Here is a 16,852-nt window from a genome sequence, read left to right on the forward strand (position 1 = left end):
AAGTTAAGTTAAGATTCAAAGTATGTTACTAAATTATTTTTCCGTACATACATGAATTTTAAGATTTAGGTTCAAAGAAGAAGATTGACAATACTAAGAAATACAATGACCTTTTTGAAAAAAGATATGATAAAGTTGAACCCATCAATAGTGCTTTTATAATTTTTTTCAAAATATATTATTTTATTATTATTAATGTTTAGGACACTTTAACTTCACGTACGAGAAGAATACTTATGTCCTTATTTAATAAAAATTTGGATTTGTTCAAATAAGAAGTTTGTGAATCGATGAACCACACCAAATCTCATTATCATGTTCAATCTTACAAATCATCCTATCATTTTTTCCCTTAATCAACATTGATGTATGAGGTCATTCTCAAGTGAGTTAACAATGTCACTGAATCAAAGTGGTTTATGAGATTCATATATGATCACACAAGAATTATGATGGGTGTTTCTTAAGAAAGAAATATTAGAAGTATAATTCTTTTAAAAAATATTCATAAATTGATCCAAAATTGGCTTTAAAGTTTTTGGACTTGTAGTGAATGCTTTCAAGATAATCAGATTGTTAAATTGTTCATGTCGTTGCTTATGAGTTAGTTTAATACCATATAAAGATTTATTTAAGTTAGCCTTACCTTCTTGTGTTGGTATTAATTCAATAGCAATCAATCACATATACATGTACATATATATGTATATAATTGTAGGATCAGGGCCGGCCCAAGGGTAAGGCGGGCTAGGCCTTCTCCAAGAGCCTTAAAATAAATATATTTTTCTTAAAGGTATTTAGGCCTTAAAAAATTAAAAATTCAGTATATTTTTCCAAAAATAAAAAAGTTACATATAGATACTTGCTTAGTTGAGGGGGTAAGTAAATAATGTTTTATTTGAAAGGTCTTGTGTTCATATATGGTAGGGCCACAAATCAGAAAATTTTACTATCCTTTTTATTAGAACTAATGACTATTTAAATTATTTTTTAAACATTGTTTCACTTTTTGAATACATAAATTATTTCTCTAGAGTAATTTGAATACATAAATTATTAAGATTTTTGTTTAATCAGCATAATATGTAAGAGTGGATAACATGACTCAATGTATAAAGAGAATTTCATATTAATTTTGTATTTTGAAAGATAATTCAACTTTGATAAAAAAAATGTAAATATTTAACTACCAAAATTAACATTAGTTTCATAGTAGATACCAAAATATTTAGTCGTAAAAAATCTTAGAACTTCTAAAAATCAAATATTTAATTATAACGATGAACCAAAAAAAACTTTGTTTTAATAGTCGCCTTATGCCTCACATTATGTTAGGTCGGCCTTGTATAGAATCTATGACATGTTAGTATATGAGAGATGGGATTTCAAGAATACTTGGATTCATAAGATAAAAGTTTTTTGGCAATGATAACTGTAATCATGAAACGCAAAAGTGTAGAGACGAGTGACTGACACTTGTTGGCTTGTGGATCTTCTGCAACTAGTACTTCTAAGACCTTGAACACTCTTCATATAGGGAGAAGAGTTAAGTTGTTTGTTGTACAATATATTGGAGATCATAGTCTATATATATAGGATGATGGTCAATTCGAGTTCCATTGTTCCAAAATGGGCCATCCTGACATCCGCTCATATTTGAGCACATATCCAATTAATTAATTACTAAATAGAAATCTAATTGGCCATTTAAACTTTATTTGACCACTTAATCAATTAAGACTCTTAATTTGATAAATAGCTAATATAATTCATCTTGTCCACATAATAACAATTGGAATATAATAATTAAATGATATTTAAATATAAAATATTCCAACATCTTGTCAATGAACCATAAAACCTTCAAGTCTCTAAATTGTGAATAATAAGTTAAATGAGTACTCTTATGGATGTTATCCATGTAACTAGTGAAAAAACGTCAAAAAATGTATATTTCCTCTTTGTCTAAAATCTTTAGCTACAAAGAGAGCCTTGTATTTCTCAACAGTTACATTAAGTTTTAGCTTATTTCTTCAAAATCCATATACAATTATTCTAGTTTGGGTCGATGCCCACTCCATGAAGGACTATCAAGGAGAGTGGTCTAGATGATTAAGAGCCCAAATGCTCCACAAAGTGACAGTGATCATCAAATTAAGGCAAGTGGAGATTTTAGAATATCTCTCTTGAGATAAATATCCCTTAAAAGAAGGTTCTAAGTCAATGAAACCGTAGAATCATACTATAAAAACTTAAATTAGGTGTCACATAAAAGTACATATTATTCTTATAATAAAGACATTTCAATTCTAATTGTCTTTGACTTGGGCATCGAAATATTTGCAGGTATCCCCCCTCTGCCAGAATGGAGCATCAAGACACAAATCAACCAGAGTTTTCCATTAGATCTTGGTTCATCACCACACTTATGAAGAAACTAGGTCCCTCATAGACCAATTGACACCAACTACGAGAATCGATCTTCAATGTTTCCATTCTCTCTTTTAATGACGAATTCCAATGACCCTTCAGTTAGAGGTTAACTGCATAAAAGAAGAAAAATGTTTTTTTGGAGAAACCCTCGGGTAGTAACCTGGGTAGAACGAGGCGTGATTGTGATGGCTGCATAGAAGAAATGGAAGGAAAGGAATGGAAAGCATGATGTGGAAAGACTTTTTAAGCCATCAGAGTTTGTTTCAGACCCAAAAAAACAATTTAACATTTTTTTGCAATTTTTCTATTAAATTTATGTTTTGGATTAAAAATCTATTAGAGTTTTTCTACTTTATTTATGTTTTGGATTAAACGCCCATTAGAGTTTCTTTGCCTTTGTATTTAAACATTTTTGGCATGAGTCAAAGATGATCTTTTGATATAATAAAATTAAGTATTTTTTTATCTAGTGGATTTCAGGTTCCGTGCTTGCAAATATGTGTTCTCATTATAGGTTTAACGCTGGCTAATCTCTATTGTTTCTAGCCGTGCTAGGGTGGCATCAAAGCGGGTTTTCTCCTATGTTTTTCTGTAGCTTAACAACCATAATTGATTAACCGATGAACAAGGTACATCTTAAGGAAATTACCATGACATTTACAGTGTGTCTAACTGTTTTGATTGAACAGATGGCGACTCTAGAAAATCAGGCCAACAGTGGGAATCAGCAAATAGACAAGGGAATCAGTGAACATATGGTGGAAACAATAGTGTTGTTATTGTTGAAAATTCTAGTTCTGAAGAAGAATAACCCAACGAGGAAGAGGTTGATCATGGGAATCGACAGAATAACCATGACAATCGAGTGAAGCTTGATATTCCATTATTCTATGGAACGATGGGAGTGGAGGAGTTTATGGATTGGAAGATTAATGTTGATTGATTCTTCAATGTCATGGGTGTCCCTGAGAAGAAGCAAGTTAAGATGGTGGCGGTCAGGCTAAAGAGTTCTGATATTGTCTGATGGGATAAACTTATTTTTCCAGAGGTAGAGGCAAAGAAAAAGGCTAGTCAGATCTTGGAGAAGAATGAAATGATTGATGCTGGAGCGGTGTTTACTATAGGATAATGATCATATTCTTTATAAGATGTATATTGAGTGCGTTCAGTGAAAGAGAATTGTAACAGAATACACAAATGAGTTATGCGTTTCTCTGAGCGTAATGAACTGGGAGAATTAGAGAACCAGAAGGTAGCTTGATACATCAGTGGCCTAAATGGATTATTGTAGGAGAAGATGGGTTTACAGACTATATAAACTGTAGCTGAGGCGTCCATACTAGCTTTGAAGGCATAATTAATGGAGAAATCCCCTAAAAAATTCTCATGTTTTAGGTATTTGTCCAAAAATACCTTTGAATCTTCAGGCGATAAGGAAAATAGTGCAACAACCAAAGATTTCAACCCTTAGAATAAGGGGACTAGCAACCCTAGTGGTGTGCATCAGGGTAAAGTATCGGTTCAGAAGCAAAATAATCTATATGCTAAATCCACTAGAGACATATGTTATCGTTGTAATGGAAGAGGTCACAGATGAAATGTTTGTCCAACAAGGAGAGTCGGTGTTGTTGTGGAAGAAAGGGAAGATGAAGAAGAAAGAGAAGGACATGCCATTGAGAACGATGAATATGGAAGGGTTGAGTTTACAAAGGAAGAATCTGATGAGAAGGTAAATATTGTGTCGATAGAATTTTACTAGCATCCAAAGATGAAGTACACCACAAGAATTTTTTTAAAACACATTGTTCTATCAAGAACAAAGTGTGTAATCTGATTGTGGATACTGGCAACATGGAGAATTTGATGTCACGAAAATTGGTAGAAGAAGACATACAACATTGATTGGATAATCATGGGCTCTCAAGTTCAAGTAATACTAGCTTATAGAGTTCCTATCTCCATCGAAAAATATTACAGATAAGAAGTACTTTGTGATGTTTTTGATATGGATGTTGGTCATATTTTACTTGGTTGACCTTGCCAGTTTGATAATGATATCACTTATTGAGGACGAGATAACGGGATGATGTTTATTTGGTGCGCACATAAAATTATTATCGCTCCTGTTTTTCACTTTGAAAAAAATCCAGGAGAAAAAAAGTATAGTTTCTTATTGATGATACGAAGTGAAAATGAGCTTGACGAGGTTGTTAAAAAAACCTAGATTTTTTTGTTAAGTGGCGAGTAAATGGTTGATGAGTGTTGTAAAGGAGGAAATAATAATTATAGAAGAATTATTAGGGATCCTAGATGATTTCTAGGAATTGACCGCAGTTGAGCTACTAAACAATTTGCCTCGTATGCGATATAAACGCTGGAAAGTTAAATCTTTTAATATGGGAGACGATGTGATGGTGTTTCTGCGCAAGGAGAGGTTTTGAGTTGGTACTTATTGCAAACTGAAGCCATGCAAGTATGACTCATTTATAGTGATCTGAAAGATCAATATTAATGCTTATGTTATAATTCTCTAGGATTTGAAGAATATATACAATACTTTTAATGTTACTGACATTCGTGAATATCAAGCAGATGAGGCTCTTTTTCAAGAAGAGAACTCGGGGTCGAGTTCTTTAGAGGTGGAGGAGATTGATGTAAGAAGGCTTTTTCCAAGTTTGTTTCAGGCCCAAAAACAACATTTTAATATTTTTCGCATTTTGTATTTTATTTCAGTTTTGGATTAAAAGTCTATTAGGGTTTCTTTTACTTTTATTTTATTTTATTTCTGTTTTGGATTAAAAGTCCACTATGATATCTTTACTTCTGTATTTAAACACTTTTGGTGTGAGTCAAATATCATCTCTTGATATAATAAAATTTAGTATTTTCTTTATCTAGTGGATTCCTGAGTTTATTTGTCAGGTTTTGCACTTACAAACACGTGTTCTCATTATATGCTTAACGTTTACTAATCCTTAGTGTTTCTTATTGCGTCAAAGAAACACACCTCATTTTCCACATTTCACTTTCCTACATTTTTTTATTTACAAATGGAACAATATCGACACCATAGCATGCATCATATGAAAATTGTGCACCTCTTTACTTTAAGAATCAAGTGTTCATTCATTCTTATATAATACTTATCGAAGATGAAACATCATTCTTCTAAGAAAGGTGATGGACATAAATGGAAAGTAAAAAGCAAGTTCAAAAAATGAGGGATCAAAGTCAACAAAGAGCAAGGCTAATCAAGATGAATCTCCATCAAGCAATAATGATGTTCACCAAAATATGAAGGGAGAGAAGCAAACGAACAAGAATAAAAGTTAGTGCTACAATTATCAAAGGTATGGAAACTTTGTTGATAAGTTTAAAGGCAAATATGTTTTAAGAGGATTGGGCAACACAGATAATGAAGCTCACATGAATCAGTGTCAAAGGAAAAAAAATAGCCAATGTCTTATTTATGGCAATACATTGACTATTCAAAATGCACAGAACATATAATTTATGTCAAAGGCTTAAATCAAGGAAAATTCGATATAATGTGCCAGCTTATGGATGATCTACACATAAATGGGAGTAATCATGTTTAGATTTTTAACTCTAAACTACATATGAACACTGAGTTTGACATGATAGATATCAAAGGATTAAGGTATTTCCTTGACCTTGAGTTTGTTGAAACCAAAAAGGAATGACGGTTCATCGAAGGAAACGCATAATTGATATCATAAAGAGCTTCTACGTATTGAACCGCATTTCAACTTGCACGCCCACATAAGTCAATTATAAACTAAGGAATTATGAAGATGACGAGATAATGGAAAAATACTATATGTAAGTAGATGGTAGGATGATTAAGGCATGCTTGCAATTTGAGACTTGATATATGATTGAGTGTATGGATGGTAAGAAACTGTACACATGACCCTAAATTTTCTCATATGCAAGCAATAAAAAGAATAATGAAATACCTTTCTAAAGCATAATTGATTTTTGTGTCTTGTTCTAAAAAATTGAAATTAAAATATGTAAACTAATTGTTTATTGTGATTCAAATTGGTATGGTAAAATTATAAAAGAAAAATTGAACGAGTTGTATATTAAGACCTCCAATTTCGCAGATTCCTAATAACCAAATAGTTATGTACTTATCATCATGTGAAACTAAATACATCTTAGCTGAAAATGCAACATATCAGGGTGTCCGAGTACAATCTTTGCTATGTGAAATGAAGATTGGCAAGGAAAATGAGGTGGAGCTCATGGGACACATGTTTACATTGACAATGAAACTCTTTTAAATTCTATAGTAAACACTAATAATTTTACATTTCTCTAAACAATTGATGATAGCACCCCTCTTATTTCACAAGTGCCCAAATCAACAATCCCAATATAAGGCCCAAACGCAATAACAACAACCCACAGGCCCAACAAAAAAACAAACAGAGTAGTATCAAACAAAACGCAAGGGTTTAACGACGAAACAGAAAAGAGAAGAGAGAGAGAGAGGAACGGAACTGAACTGAACTAAAATATTCTCTTCTTAAATCTGCTATGAAGTTCCTTCAATCTCTCTTAGGTACTTTTCTTCTTCTTCAATTTCAATTTCATTCATAATCACTTATTTCAGAATTTTAACTTCACTTTTTCATAATCACTTTTTTTCAGGTAAAGCCCGTTTTGCAGTGCGTGATAGGTTACTGTATCGGGTTTCGGGGCTCCGATTCTTCAATGCTTCCCCAGAAGAGTATTCCAAGAGGAACTACGCTAACAATGTCGCTGAATACAACACTGTTTTGGGTTCTCTCAATGCTCAAAGAAGGTTCCTCTTTCCCTTTTCATTTCTTTAACAAAAAAAAAGTTTATAAGAATTAAAAATTGTTAATTTTGTTGTAAACATATAAAATGTTAGTTAAATTAGTCATTTTTAGGATAATTTTAGGGACAAATATTATATTATCATATTCAAGGAAGAATTCAGAGAATTTTTATAGTTGGGGGCAGAAAAATAGTCTATAATATGTTACCTGAAAAAAATACATAGACTTACTTGTTAATTAGTATGTTGGTTTCGACTATTCATCAAACCTGTGAACTAGTTGCTAACGACAACATGTACCCAAAGATTCATAGTGAACTTCGATAGGAGATTCTCTTGAAGACATCATGCTTTTATCTATTTGCCACCATTATGAATCGGGAATAGAACCGATGTTACAATTTAAAATCTGTTATTAGTTATTATATGTTGGTCTAAGAGGATGACCGGCCACAGAGGGACCGAGAAATAAACATTTGTGGAGGGAATTGCCTCATTTTCTTGAACATAGGTTTGTATAATCATATTTGATGACCAATTAGATTTGTGTTTTTTTATAGGGATCAAATTGAGTGTTTACTTATTTATTTATTTTTTTCTGATTAATTTGAGACACCCCATTTTTTTGATAAATTTTTTTAAATATAATTTTGGCTTTGTTGGATTATTTGATAGGGTTTTTTTGCTGAGGGATGTGTATGATGATATGATGCTTGATGGAGTGAAGCCAACCCGTGACACTTTTCATTCGCTTATGGTTGGAACCATGAGAGGCTCTAGAATGCATGATGCTTTCTTCTTCAAGGACCAAATGAAAATCACGGGTTTGGTTCCCGATGTATGTACAGTTTCTTTGTTTTCTTCATAAGTTTTTGCTTGTTCAACTTTTTGTTTAAAGTTATGCTGTTGATATGGGTTATTGCGTGAGTAATATTTGAAGTTTTGTGATGAAAAAGTGGATACTTTAACCTTGTTACGTGAAAATTTAAATTTCAGTTGGTTGCCGATATGTGAGTTGAAGTTTACATCTTGTTAACTAGCTATGCCGTTTTTTCCTTCTCACTGTCAAATAGAAATGGTTAAAATGATTGTACTCTAAATGTTTTTATGTTCAATGCAATTTCTTGATGGTGTATTTGGCGGTTAAGCCCTTTTTTCTTTGTCTATTTGTTGCAACAGCTGTTGAATATGGATAATCTTGAGTAATATGAAGTTATGTAGTTAAGGTTCTCTTTTTCTAGACAATATACTTTTGTGTTTTGGTCAAAAAATGTGACTTCAATTGGCTGTGACTAGAGGCTGCACAAACTTTGTAGTTTAAACGTAGCAGCCTTAGTTGTATGTACGAGTATATGCATAAAAATGGGATTGCTGCGCATCGCTGCATCAATGGCTATTAGTTTTTAATTCCCGTATGAATTATATCCTACTTGAAGTAAAGAAGATCAGCGGAGTCATTGTTCAATTGTTTTTTTGTAAAATGGCATAGTCCCATAGCACTTGTTGACAACATACTATCAACTCCCCCCTTAGATTTTTATTTTTAGAGATCAATGACTAGTCTCATATTGATGATGTAGGTTACTTTTTACAACTTTCTCATTTCAACCTGTGGGAAATGCAAGAACTCTGATCAGGCTATTCAGGTACCGGTCACCTTCTACTTGTAGATAGGCTTTTTATATTCTACTGCATTAGAAGTGCTTATTGCTTCCTCGTCTTTAGATTTATATTGTTTTCACTTGTTGTTCTTTAAAATGAAGATTTTGGAGGAGATGAAATCCATGGAAGTAAAGCCAAATGTACAAACCTACATCTGCTTGTTACATGCTTGTGCAGCACAAGGGCGTGTAGACCGAGTGTATGTTATATTGCTGCTTTTTTATTAATATATTTACTACTAATAGAAGAATGACCCAAAGGAAACATGCCATTTTTTTTATAATTTTGTTTCCGTTCAAAACATTATTTAAGTATTCCTGTTTTTATATTATTTTCACTGCATCTAGTACTTTACTAAAACTTGATTCTTTTCATTCATTCCTTCACATAAGATTATTTCTTTTTTCGTGTCATCTTTTTTATATATTGCCAAATGCGTATCAGCATCATCAAATTTACTTTTATGTGTTTATCTTTTTCAAAAAAACATTTCATTCAAATTATTGATCCAGGTATGCAATTGTCCGTGATATGACTGCAGCTGGTCTGGGATTAAACAAGTTCTGCTATGCTGGGCTTATAGTTGCACACAAGAACAAAACACCTTTTACTGATGATTTTGATGCAAAAGTAGTTTCCGTATCTATTTCTTGATTTGACATGTATTATTGTGTATTTTTCCATAAATCTTTGAACTTATTGTTCTGTGGAAAAAGGTTACCGAGTTCGTGGAGAGGTCGAAGATATGGTCTTCAGTAGAAACCGACAGCGCCAATGCTGAGAATGTGATGGTGGGTGTTACTGATGAGGAGTTATATAACTTACCAACGGCAGAATACATTAATAGGCGCGGAGGATTCGTGAACAGGCCATTTACAGCATATCATACTGCATTCAATGCTGCTGCAGACTTCAAGAATGTTAAGGTATGAAGCGCCGCGTCTCTATGAACTTTCATGCTATTTTTAAATGGTTCTTGCGATGTCGTTATCTAGTAGTGACATTGCTGAATTTTAAGGAACCACTATTGTTTTGGGATACACAATTTAGTATCAAGTGATGTCAAATACCGGTTATAGTAGAGCTATAGTACTGTAGTAGAGAGGAATTTGAACAAAATACTATCTTCCGCTATTGACAACACTGAGTTCTTGCTTGCTTCAAAGTTCTTATTCTGCATTGCTTCTTTGGTGGCATGAAATCGTTCAACCACACCTTTGAGATATTGGATCAAATAATCAATGTACTAGTTAAAATCGGTCATGTGTGATATTTGAATATGGAAGTCTATTAGAGTTTAAATCTAATCAAGATATCCACTTTACTGGTTAATGTTGTACATTTCTTTTAAATATTCTTTACCTACTTCATTTTGGCTTATTCACTGCAAGGGCTTTTGGTGAGATTTTATTGCCTATTAAACCAGAATGTTACATGTCAGTCTTCCTTTTAATGGCAGATCTTCTAATGCTATATTTGTTTCCGCAGTGGAAAACTGATAAACGCACGTCTGAGCCAGAAGCTACCTTTTGGAGCTTCTTTAAATCACGGCAGGAGGACACCTAGAAGTGTTCTTCTATTATGATTACCCTCTATCCTGACTCCTGACCAGTGATAAGAGACTAAATGAACGATAGAAATAGTGATCTCAGATAGCAAACTACACATTTCTTCTATGTTTAGCCTTTATAGCATGCACGGTTGTTTTAGTTTGTTGAAGATAAAACAGAAGTTTTAGAAGTTAGACTTCCTCTTTTATTTAGGGACAATGATTTAAAGCTCAATCTCAATTTCATCTTTTTTATTTTTTTGTATTTGTAGTAGGGGGAAAAAAAATAAAAAACAGAAATTTATTTTTATTTTTTATTTTTCTGGTTTCTGTTTTCTTTTCCTACCAGTTTAGCTTTGGATGAAGCCCAATTTAGCTTTTTTATTGAATTACATCCGTTCAAATTGTGTTTTTTTGTAAGAGCAGCTGTTGCCCCTTTATTTAATTTTGACCAGGTTTAAGTTTTAAGGCTTAAGCCCATTTTTGCAGATTGGTTTATATATTAAATGCATCATATGTAAATGGTGGTTAGACTTAAGTACAGTCCAGATTGAAAAATTATGCCTCTCATTCTTTTTTGGTTTTAAATTGACTTATAAAATTTCTATGGTTGATGCCTAATCTCGACAGTTGACGGATACACTTCTTGAAATGCTGAGCAAGGAGAAGAAAATTCCTGATATCTATATTGTCATGCAAGTAATTAGGTAATTAATTACTCCCTCCGTTTTTTATTATAAGTCGTTTTGGAAAAAAAATTTGTGTTTAAATATAAGTCGCTTTACAATTCCAATGAATAATTAATGCTATTTTTCCTATTATATCCTTAAATATTTATTATTCTCTTTCCTTTCAATTATATAAATTTATCTTCCACATGTCATTAATGAAGGATAATTTTGTAAAAACCTTCATAATTTCTCATTTTCATACAACAATTATTATTTTTCTTAAACTGTGTGAAAAGTCTAAAACGACTTATAATAAAAAACGGAGGGAGTAGTGATTATTAATTTCTCTTGTTGTACTATTTACGTCGCCTGTAAACATGCATTCTATCATACTATAGCTTTATGTTAGGATGTAAATGTAGATTAACGAAACTGGAATTTATGCTGTCTTTAAGTTAGACATTAATTACATCAATAACTAGTGCATTGATTAATTGCTTCTCTTTTGCTTTTCTTTTCTGCATGTCATCATCTAGGTTTAACATCTCTTAATGTTAACAAATGGTATATGGTGTCATGCCAAAAATCTTTTATAGTTTATAGTGGATATTATGGCAACTAGTTGAAACAAGGCAACCATGTAGTTACAAAAGAAATGGAAAATTTAGTGGAAATACTTGCCAAAAAAAATGAAAATACTTAGCTATATCAAGAATAATTGTCATACAATACGTTAGCAACACATTTTCTAACACACTTTTTAAAACAATCCTCTCTATTGGTTGCAATTCATGAGTTTAACAAAATTTATGTATGTTCCAAATATTTTAATGGGGTCGTTATGAATTTCAACCAATAGGAGGGAGTCTTATATCATAATAAAGGACAAGTTGATCCCATAAAGTCTTGCAAACTCTCAGATATTAAAGAACTGTAAAGTGTTGTTTGTGTTGCAGAAAGAACACATTGTTTTCTTAATATTCTTATTATTAAAATTGTGAAAATAGAATATTATATTTCCAGTATGAGTAAATAAAGTACAAACTCTAGACAATTCTAACCTGATGGATTTGACTTATAGCTGTCAAAATGGGCTACCCAACCCTAAACGGGCTGACCCTGGTGGGCTTCGGACTTTTTAGGGCTGGGTCAAAAAAGCCCTGTTGTAATATAGGCTTGAAAATTACTACTTGAGCCCGGCCCTAGATGGGCTTCGGGCTATCCGGCCCTAAACGGGCTTTTTATATAAAAAATTAAAATAAAACCCCATAATACATTTTTAAGTATTATATTATCTTTTATAAATATAATGTGTTTTTAAATACAACACATGTCCAAATTATATAAAGTAATACTTGAATATTTAACATAAGATAAATTAATAGAATACGAGGAAAGAGTGTTGATTATATTAATATATAAGATTTAAAAGAGAAAGATTGAATAGAATAGAGATAAGATTTAGTGAGGTGAGAAAAATCAATGTGTTATTTTGGAGTAAGATAATATAAGTATTAATATAATTTTTTTTAAATTTATAGCTATGCAGGCCTAACAGGCTACCCACGGTCCATACAGGCTAGCCCTAATGGGTAGTGGGTTTTTTAGGGCTGTGCTGAAAAAGCCTAAAAAATATGGGCTCTAATTTTAAGGCCCAAACCCTATGATTTTTTGGGCCTGGCCATATGGGCTAGCCCATTTTGACAGCTATACTTGCCTAATTGATTAGTGGACCAAATACAAATTACTAATAATAATAATAGTAAAAAATACATTATTTACAACACTCTCCGTTAGGTTGGTGAATGAATATCTATCATTTCTAGCTTAGAAACAATTATTTTAAAGTTATTGCTATTCAACATTTTAGTTAGAAAATCTGCAAGGATGTCTTGGGAAGAGACATATGAAATGCTGATAAGACCACCATCTACTTTTTCTTTGATGAGGTGTCTGTCAACTTCAATATCCTTTGTCTTCAAGTCTTACAAGATTATTTTCAGCCATAGTAATTCACATATCCTTTGTGCCATTGTCTTGAACTCTTCTTCAACATTAGATCCGGATAACACTTTGTTTTTTACTCTTTCAAGTCTCAAGTTTCCCACCCAAGAAAGTGCAATACCATGTAGTTGTTCTTCTATCCACAACTAACCTTGCATAGGTAGCACCAATATATGCTTTAAGACCTACACTTCTATTCCGTTCGAACAAAATTTCTCTACATGGAGTTCCTTTCAAATATTGCACGATTAAGAGTGCAACTTGTAAATGAATCTCCTTTGGTTGGCGTATGAAGTGGCTCACTAAGCTTACTACAAAAGCAACATCATGTCTTGTATCAATTGGGATACATTTCCTTATCTACCTCATTATCTTCTTCAGCCTTCCTCTACTTTACACTTGGATCAATTGGTGCACTTCTAAGTTGTCTTATCAGTCTCTTGCAGAAGATTACTTATGTATTTCTATTGATATATAGAGATTCCTTTCTTAGAGTTTGCCTCTTCAATTCTTAGAAAATACTTCAATTTTCCCAAGATCTTAATCTCAAATTCCTCGGCAGTGTTGGCCTAACAACTGATGTTTCTCCTTATCATCATCTGTCACTATAATGTCATCCACATACACCAGTAACATTGTTACTCCCCGAAGTATTTGATAAAAAAAAGTATGATCTCTTTGGCTTTGTTTGAAGCCCAAACCTACTGTAATTTTAGTGAATCTTGCAAACCATGCTTGGGTGATTGCTTTGGCCCATATAAAGCCTTTTTTAACACGGTGTTGGCGGTAGTATGTTCACAGTAGCTAGGGGGTACATTCATGTTGATCTCTTAAAGTTCTCCATGAAGGAAGACATTTTTCACATCAAATTTGTTTATGTTTCGATTGTAGTTAGCTGCTAAAGCTAATAGATATCACCCTGGCAATAACTATTTTTGCATCTGGAGCAAATGTGTCTTTGAATAATATACTCCATAAATTTGAGCGAGTCCTTTGGGTACCAATCTTGCTTTGTACCTCTCAATAGATTCATCAACCTTGTATTTTGCATTGTATATCCACTTGCACCCTACTTGTTTTTTCCATTTGGTAGAGAAATCAATTTCCAAGAGTTGTTTTTATCCAATGCCTCCACCTCAAAGTCCATAGCTTGTTTTCATTTCCCGCCAGACAACTCCTCAAATAGATAGGTCGATATTGTTAAAGTGTTTATTTAGGCTTGTGAGGAAGACTTTTTTATTAGGTAAGAACTGTTCAAAGCATAGGTAGTTGGATAGAGGGTAAAGTCTTTTTGATAAAGGCTCTAGTATCTTTCCTGAGGGAAACTGAAAGATGTAAGTCTTCATAGTGTAGCAGTCGTATCGAGCTGAATTCTAGTTCCCTATGTAAGACTGGGTTTAATTCTGGTTCATGTGAATGAGAGAATTTTGAAATTGATTTTCTAGAACTTGAAGGGTCTAGGAAGTTACCTCATGTAAAGCCGGACTGGACTCTTGGATATGGGTAGATTCAGGGATGGAACCATAGAATGTAAACCAGTTCGAATTTTCGGGGTTGTTGCTAACAATAAACTATGAGCCGCTTGTAAAAGGAATACTTGTAACCATCAAACTGGGTCAACTTGGTTGTGTTGTGGTGAAGTAAGGAAATATGTTTGCAGTTTGAACTTTTTAGGTCTAGACAAAATCCTCATTTCTTGCTGCTGTTTCAACTGTTTTTGTTGTCCATTATATACAAATTTCAGTTTTAAATCTCTATTACCAATTACCATTCTTATACAGGTGCTATTGTCATGCTGGAGAAATTGAACGCGGTCTTCAATATTTTGAGGAATTTATAAATTTAGGAAGGGGTAATGCTGCCGAACTTTTTGTGGTGAGTTTTCTCCTAGTTTCTAGTTCAATAAATACCAACTTCGTAGTTGAATGCTTGTATTTCTTCATATACCAGTAATGTGACTGAGGGCCTGGTTAGATTGACTTTTACTGACATACATTTGTAAGACTGTTTAAGAGAGCTTAAGGAAATAACTTATAGCTTATATGAAAATAAATTGACTTTATTTTATATTTTGTTATACAAGTATCTTATACATCAGTAAACAAATAACTTATAGCTCATATGAAAATAAATTGACTTTATTTTATATTTTGTATACAAGTATCTTATACATCAGGATTTATATGATACACACTTGCTTGTAAGCACTTAATTAAGATGTTTTTCCTCAGAGCCCAAGTATGCCTTTTTGGAAGTGGTGTAGCCCATATGTGTGTGTGAATTTTAAAAATGCTGATTCCTCTCTGTTGGGCTTGTTTAATTTGTGAAAGTACTCTTTTGTTTTCACTTTTAGTTACAAAATTCCCACCTTGTTTATACTGCCGGCCTTGCGTACAAATATTTGAAAACTGAAAATAAAATAAAAACAAAGTCATAAATTTAAGGGTCCGTTTTCTTTGTGCAAATATTTATATTTTCATTTTTAAAAATTTGTTCATTTTAACTTGTTTATAAGATCCGAGACTAGAAAAATCATTATGACGGAGAGAAGATGAAATTCATGAAAACGATTCTTCATGTCATTTTCATTGTTTTCAAAAAATGCGCACAATTGTTCACTTCAAGGTTTTTTTATCTTGTTAGCGAACTGTATAAAATGCTTATTAATTAATGTTATACCAACCAACATGATTGCAGACACTTGCCGAAGGGGCAATGGTTGGTTACACTGAGAAAGGAATGCAAATTTCTCAAGATATACTGGTAAGTTAACATTTACACTTAATCAACTTTGTTATGTTGAAATTAATTTGATATGTTTAAAGATTCAAATTTAAATCTGTAATTGTAGGTAAGGATGAATGAAAGAAACTTTTTCATGAATGCCAAAATGGGAAGTGAGCTCCTGCTCAGGGCAGCTGGTGAAAAGGTAAACATTCTCTTCCAATTATACCATCTTGCTATGTGCTTAATATGAGATGATTAACACATTTCGCTCACGAGTTAAATGCGTGTATTTTGTTGTTTTTAAATTGACAGACTGGAGGATATACTAATGCTAACTACATATGGGACTTGATGCGATCCCGTAATGTCTACCCTACGTTGCCTGCGGTGGAAGCATACTACCAGGGTTTGAAGGTGAGTTATTCACCTCAGCAATAGATTGATTAATATAGAGGATATCTACTGTCACATCATCTATTCTAGCTATCTAACAATTGGATTATACCCTTGATGCCGATGCTATGTGTGTTGAATTGCAGGATCGACAGATTCCTCAAGATGATCCAAGACTCGTATTGGTTACTCAAATGTATGACAACCTTCGCTCGAGATTTAGGGGAAGTGGGAATGTATAGAGATTTATGTTCTTTCTTTTTTTGTTGTGAATTCTGTTAGCTGTTGATAGGTTTTTCTGTTTTGAAAAGAGAATCCATGAGTTACGAAGAATTTTTTAAACTTGATTCATGTATGAGTTGATCTTAGGAATTCATTAATTCACGCAGTCTTCATCAATCCTCTCTAAGGTGTAATCTCATTGAAATTGATGCACTTGGTTTGATTTTTATCAACCAATGATTTATTATTTTAAAATAAATGAATTTTCGAGATTAGCGATTTGAATAGAAACATGGAACTGGATAGAACATTATGGCGAAAGATGATCCATGTACCTAATTCCACTTAGTGGGATATTAT

The 16,852-nt window shown here is 32.7% G+C and overlaps 1 protein-coding gene across 1 annotated transcript; it reads left to right on the forward strand.

Moving 5' to 3' along the window:
- Positions 1-6,892: 6,892 nt before the first annotated feature.
- Positions 6,893-16,725, forward strand: LOC131624356 (pentatricopeptide repeat-containing protein At4g35850, mitochondrial-like). Its single transcript, XM_058895309.1, has 13 exons — positions 6,893-7,024; positions 7,114-7,267; positions 7,940-8,102; positions 8,845-8,910; positions 9,028-9,125; positions 9,439-9,556; positions 9,643-9,852; positions 11,106-11,182; positions 14,932-15,025; positions 15,848-15,913; positions 16,002-16,079; positions 16,190-16,291; positions 16,417-16,725. Exons 1-13 carry the CDS (start codon positions 7,000-7,002, stop codon positions 16,510-16,512), a joined length of 1,347 nt encoding a protein of 448 aa, XP_058751292.1. The 5' UTR covers positions 6,893-6,999; the 3' UTR covers positions 16,513-16,725.
- Positions 16,726-16,852: the final 127 nt, after the last annotated feature.

This window comes from Vicia villosa, unplaced genomic scaffold, assembly GCF_029867415.1.
Source record: "Vicia villosa cultivar HV-30 ecotype Madison, WI unplaced genomic scaffold, Vvil1.0 ctg.000114F_1_1, whole genome shotgun sequence".
NCBI classification, from domain to species: domain Eukaryota; kingdom Viridiplantae; phylum Streptophyta; class Magnoliopsida; order Fabales; family Fabaceae; genus Vicia; species Vicia villosa.

Bases quoted from the DNA above. Each gene is read 5' to 3' on its own strand.
- LOC131624356 (XM_058895309.1), top strand. From the start codon at position 7,000: ATGAAGTTCCTTCAATCTCTCTTAG. The intron at 8,911-9,027 runs GTACCGGTCACC...TTTAAAATGAAG, and splicing joins ACTCTGATCAGGCTATTCAG to ATTTTGGAGGAGATGAAATC. The intron at 16,292-16,416 runs GTGAGTTATTCA...GTTGAATTGCAG, and splicing joins CATACTACCAGGGTTTGAAG to GATCGACAGATTCCTCAAGA.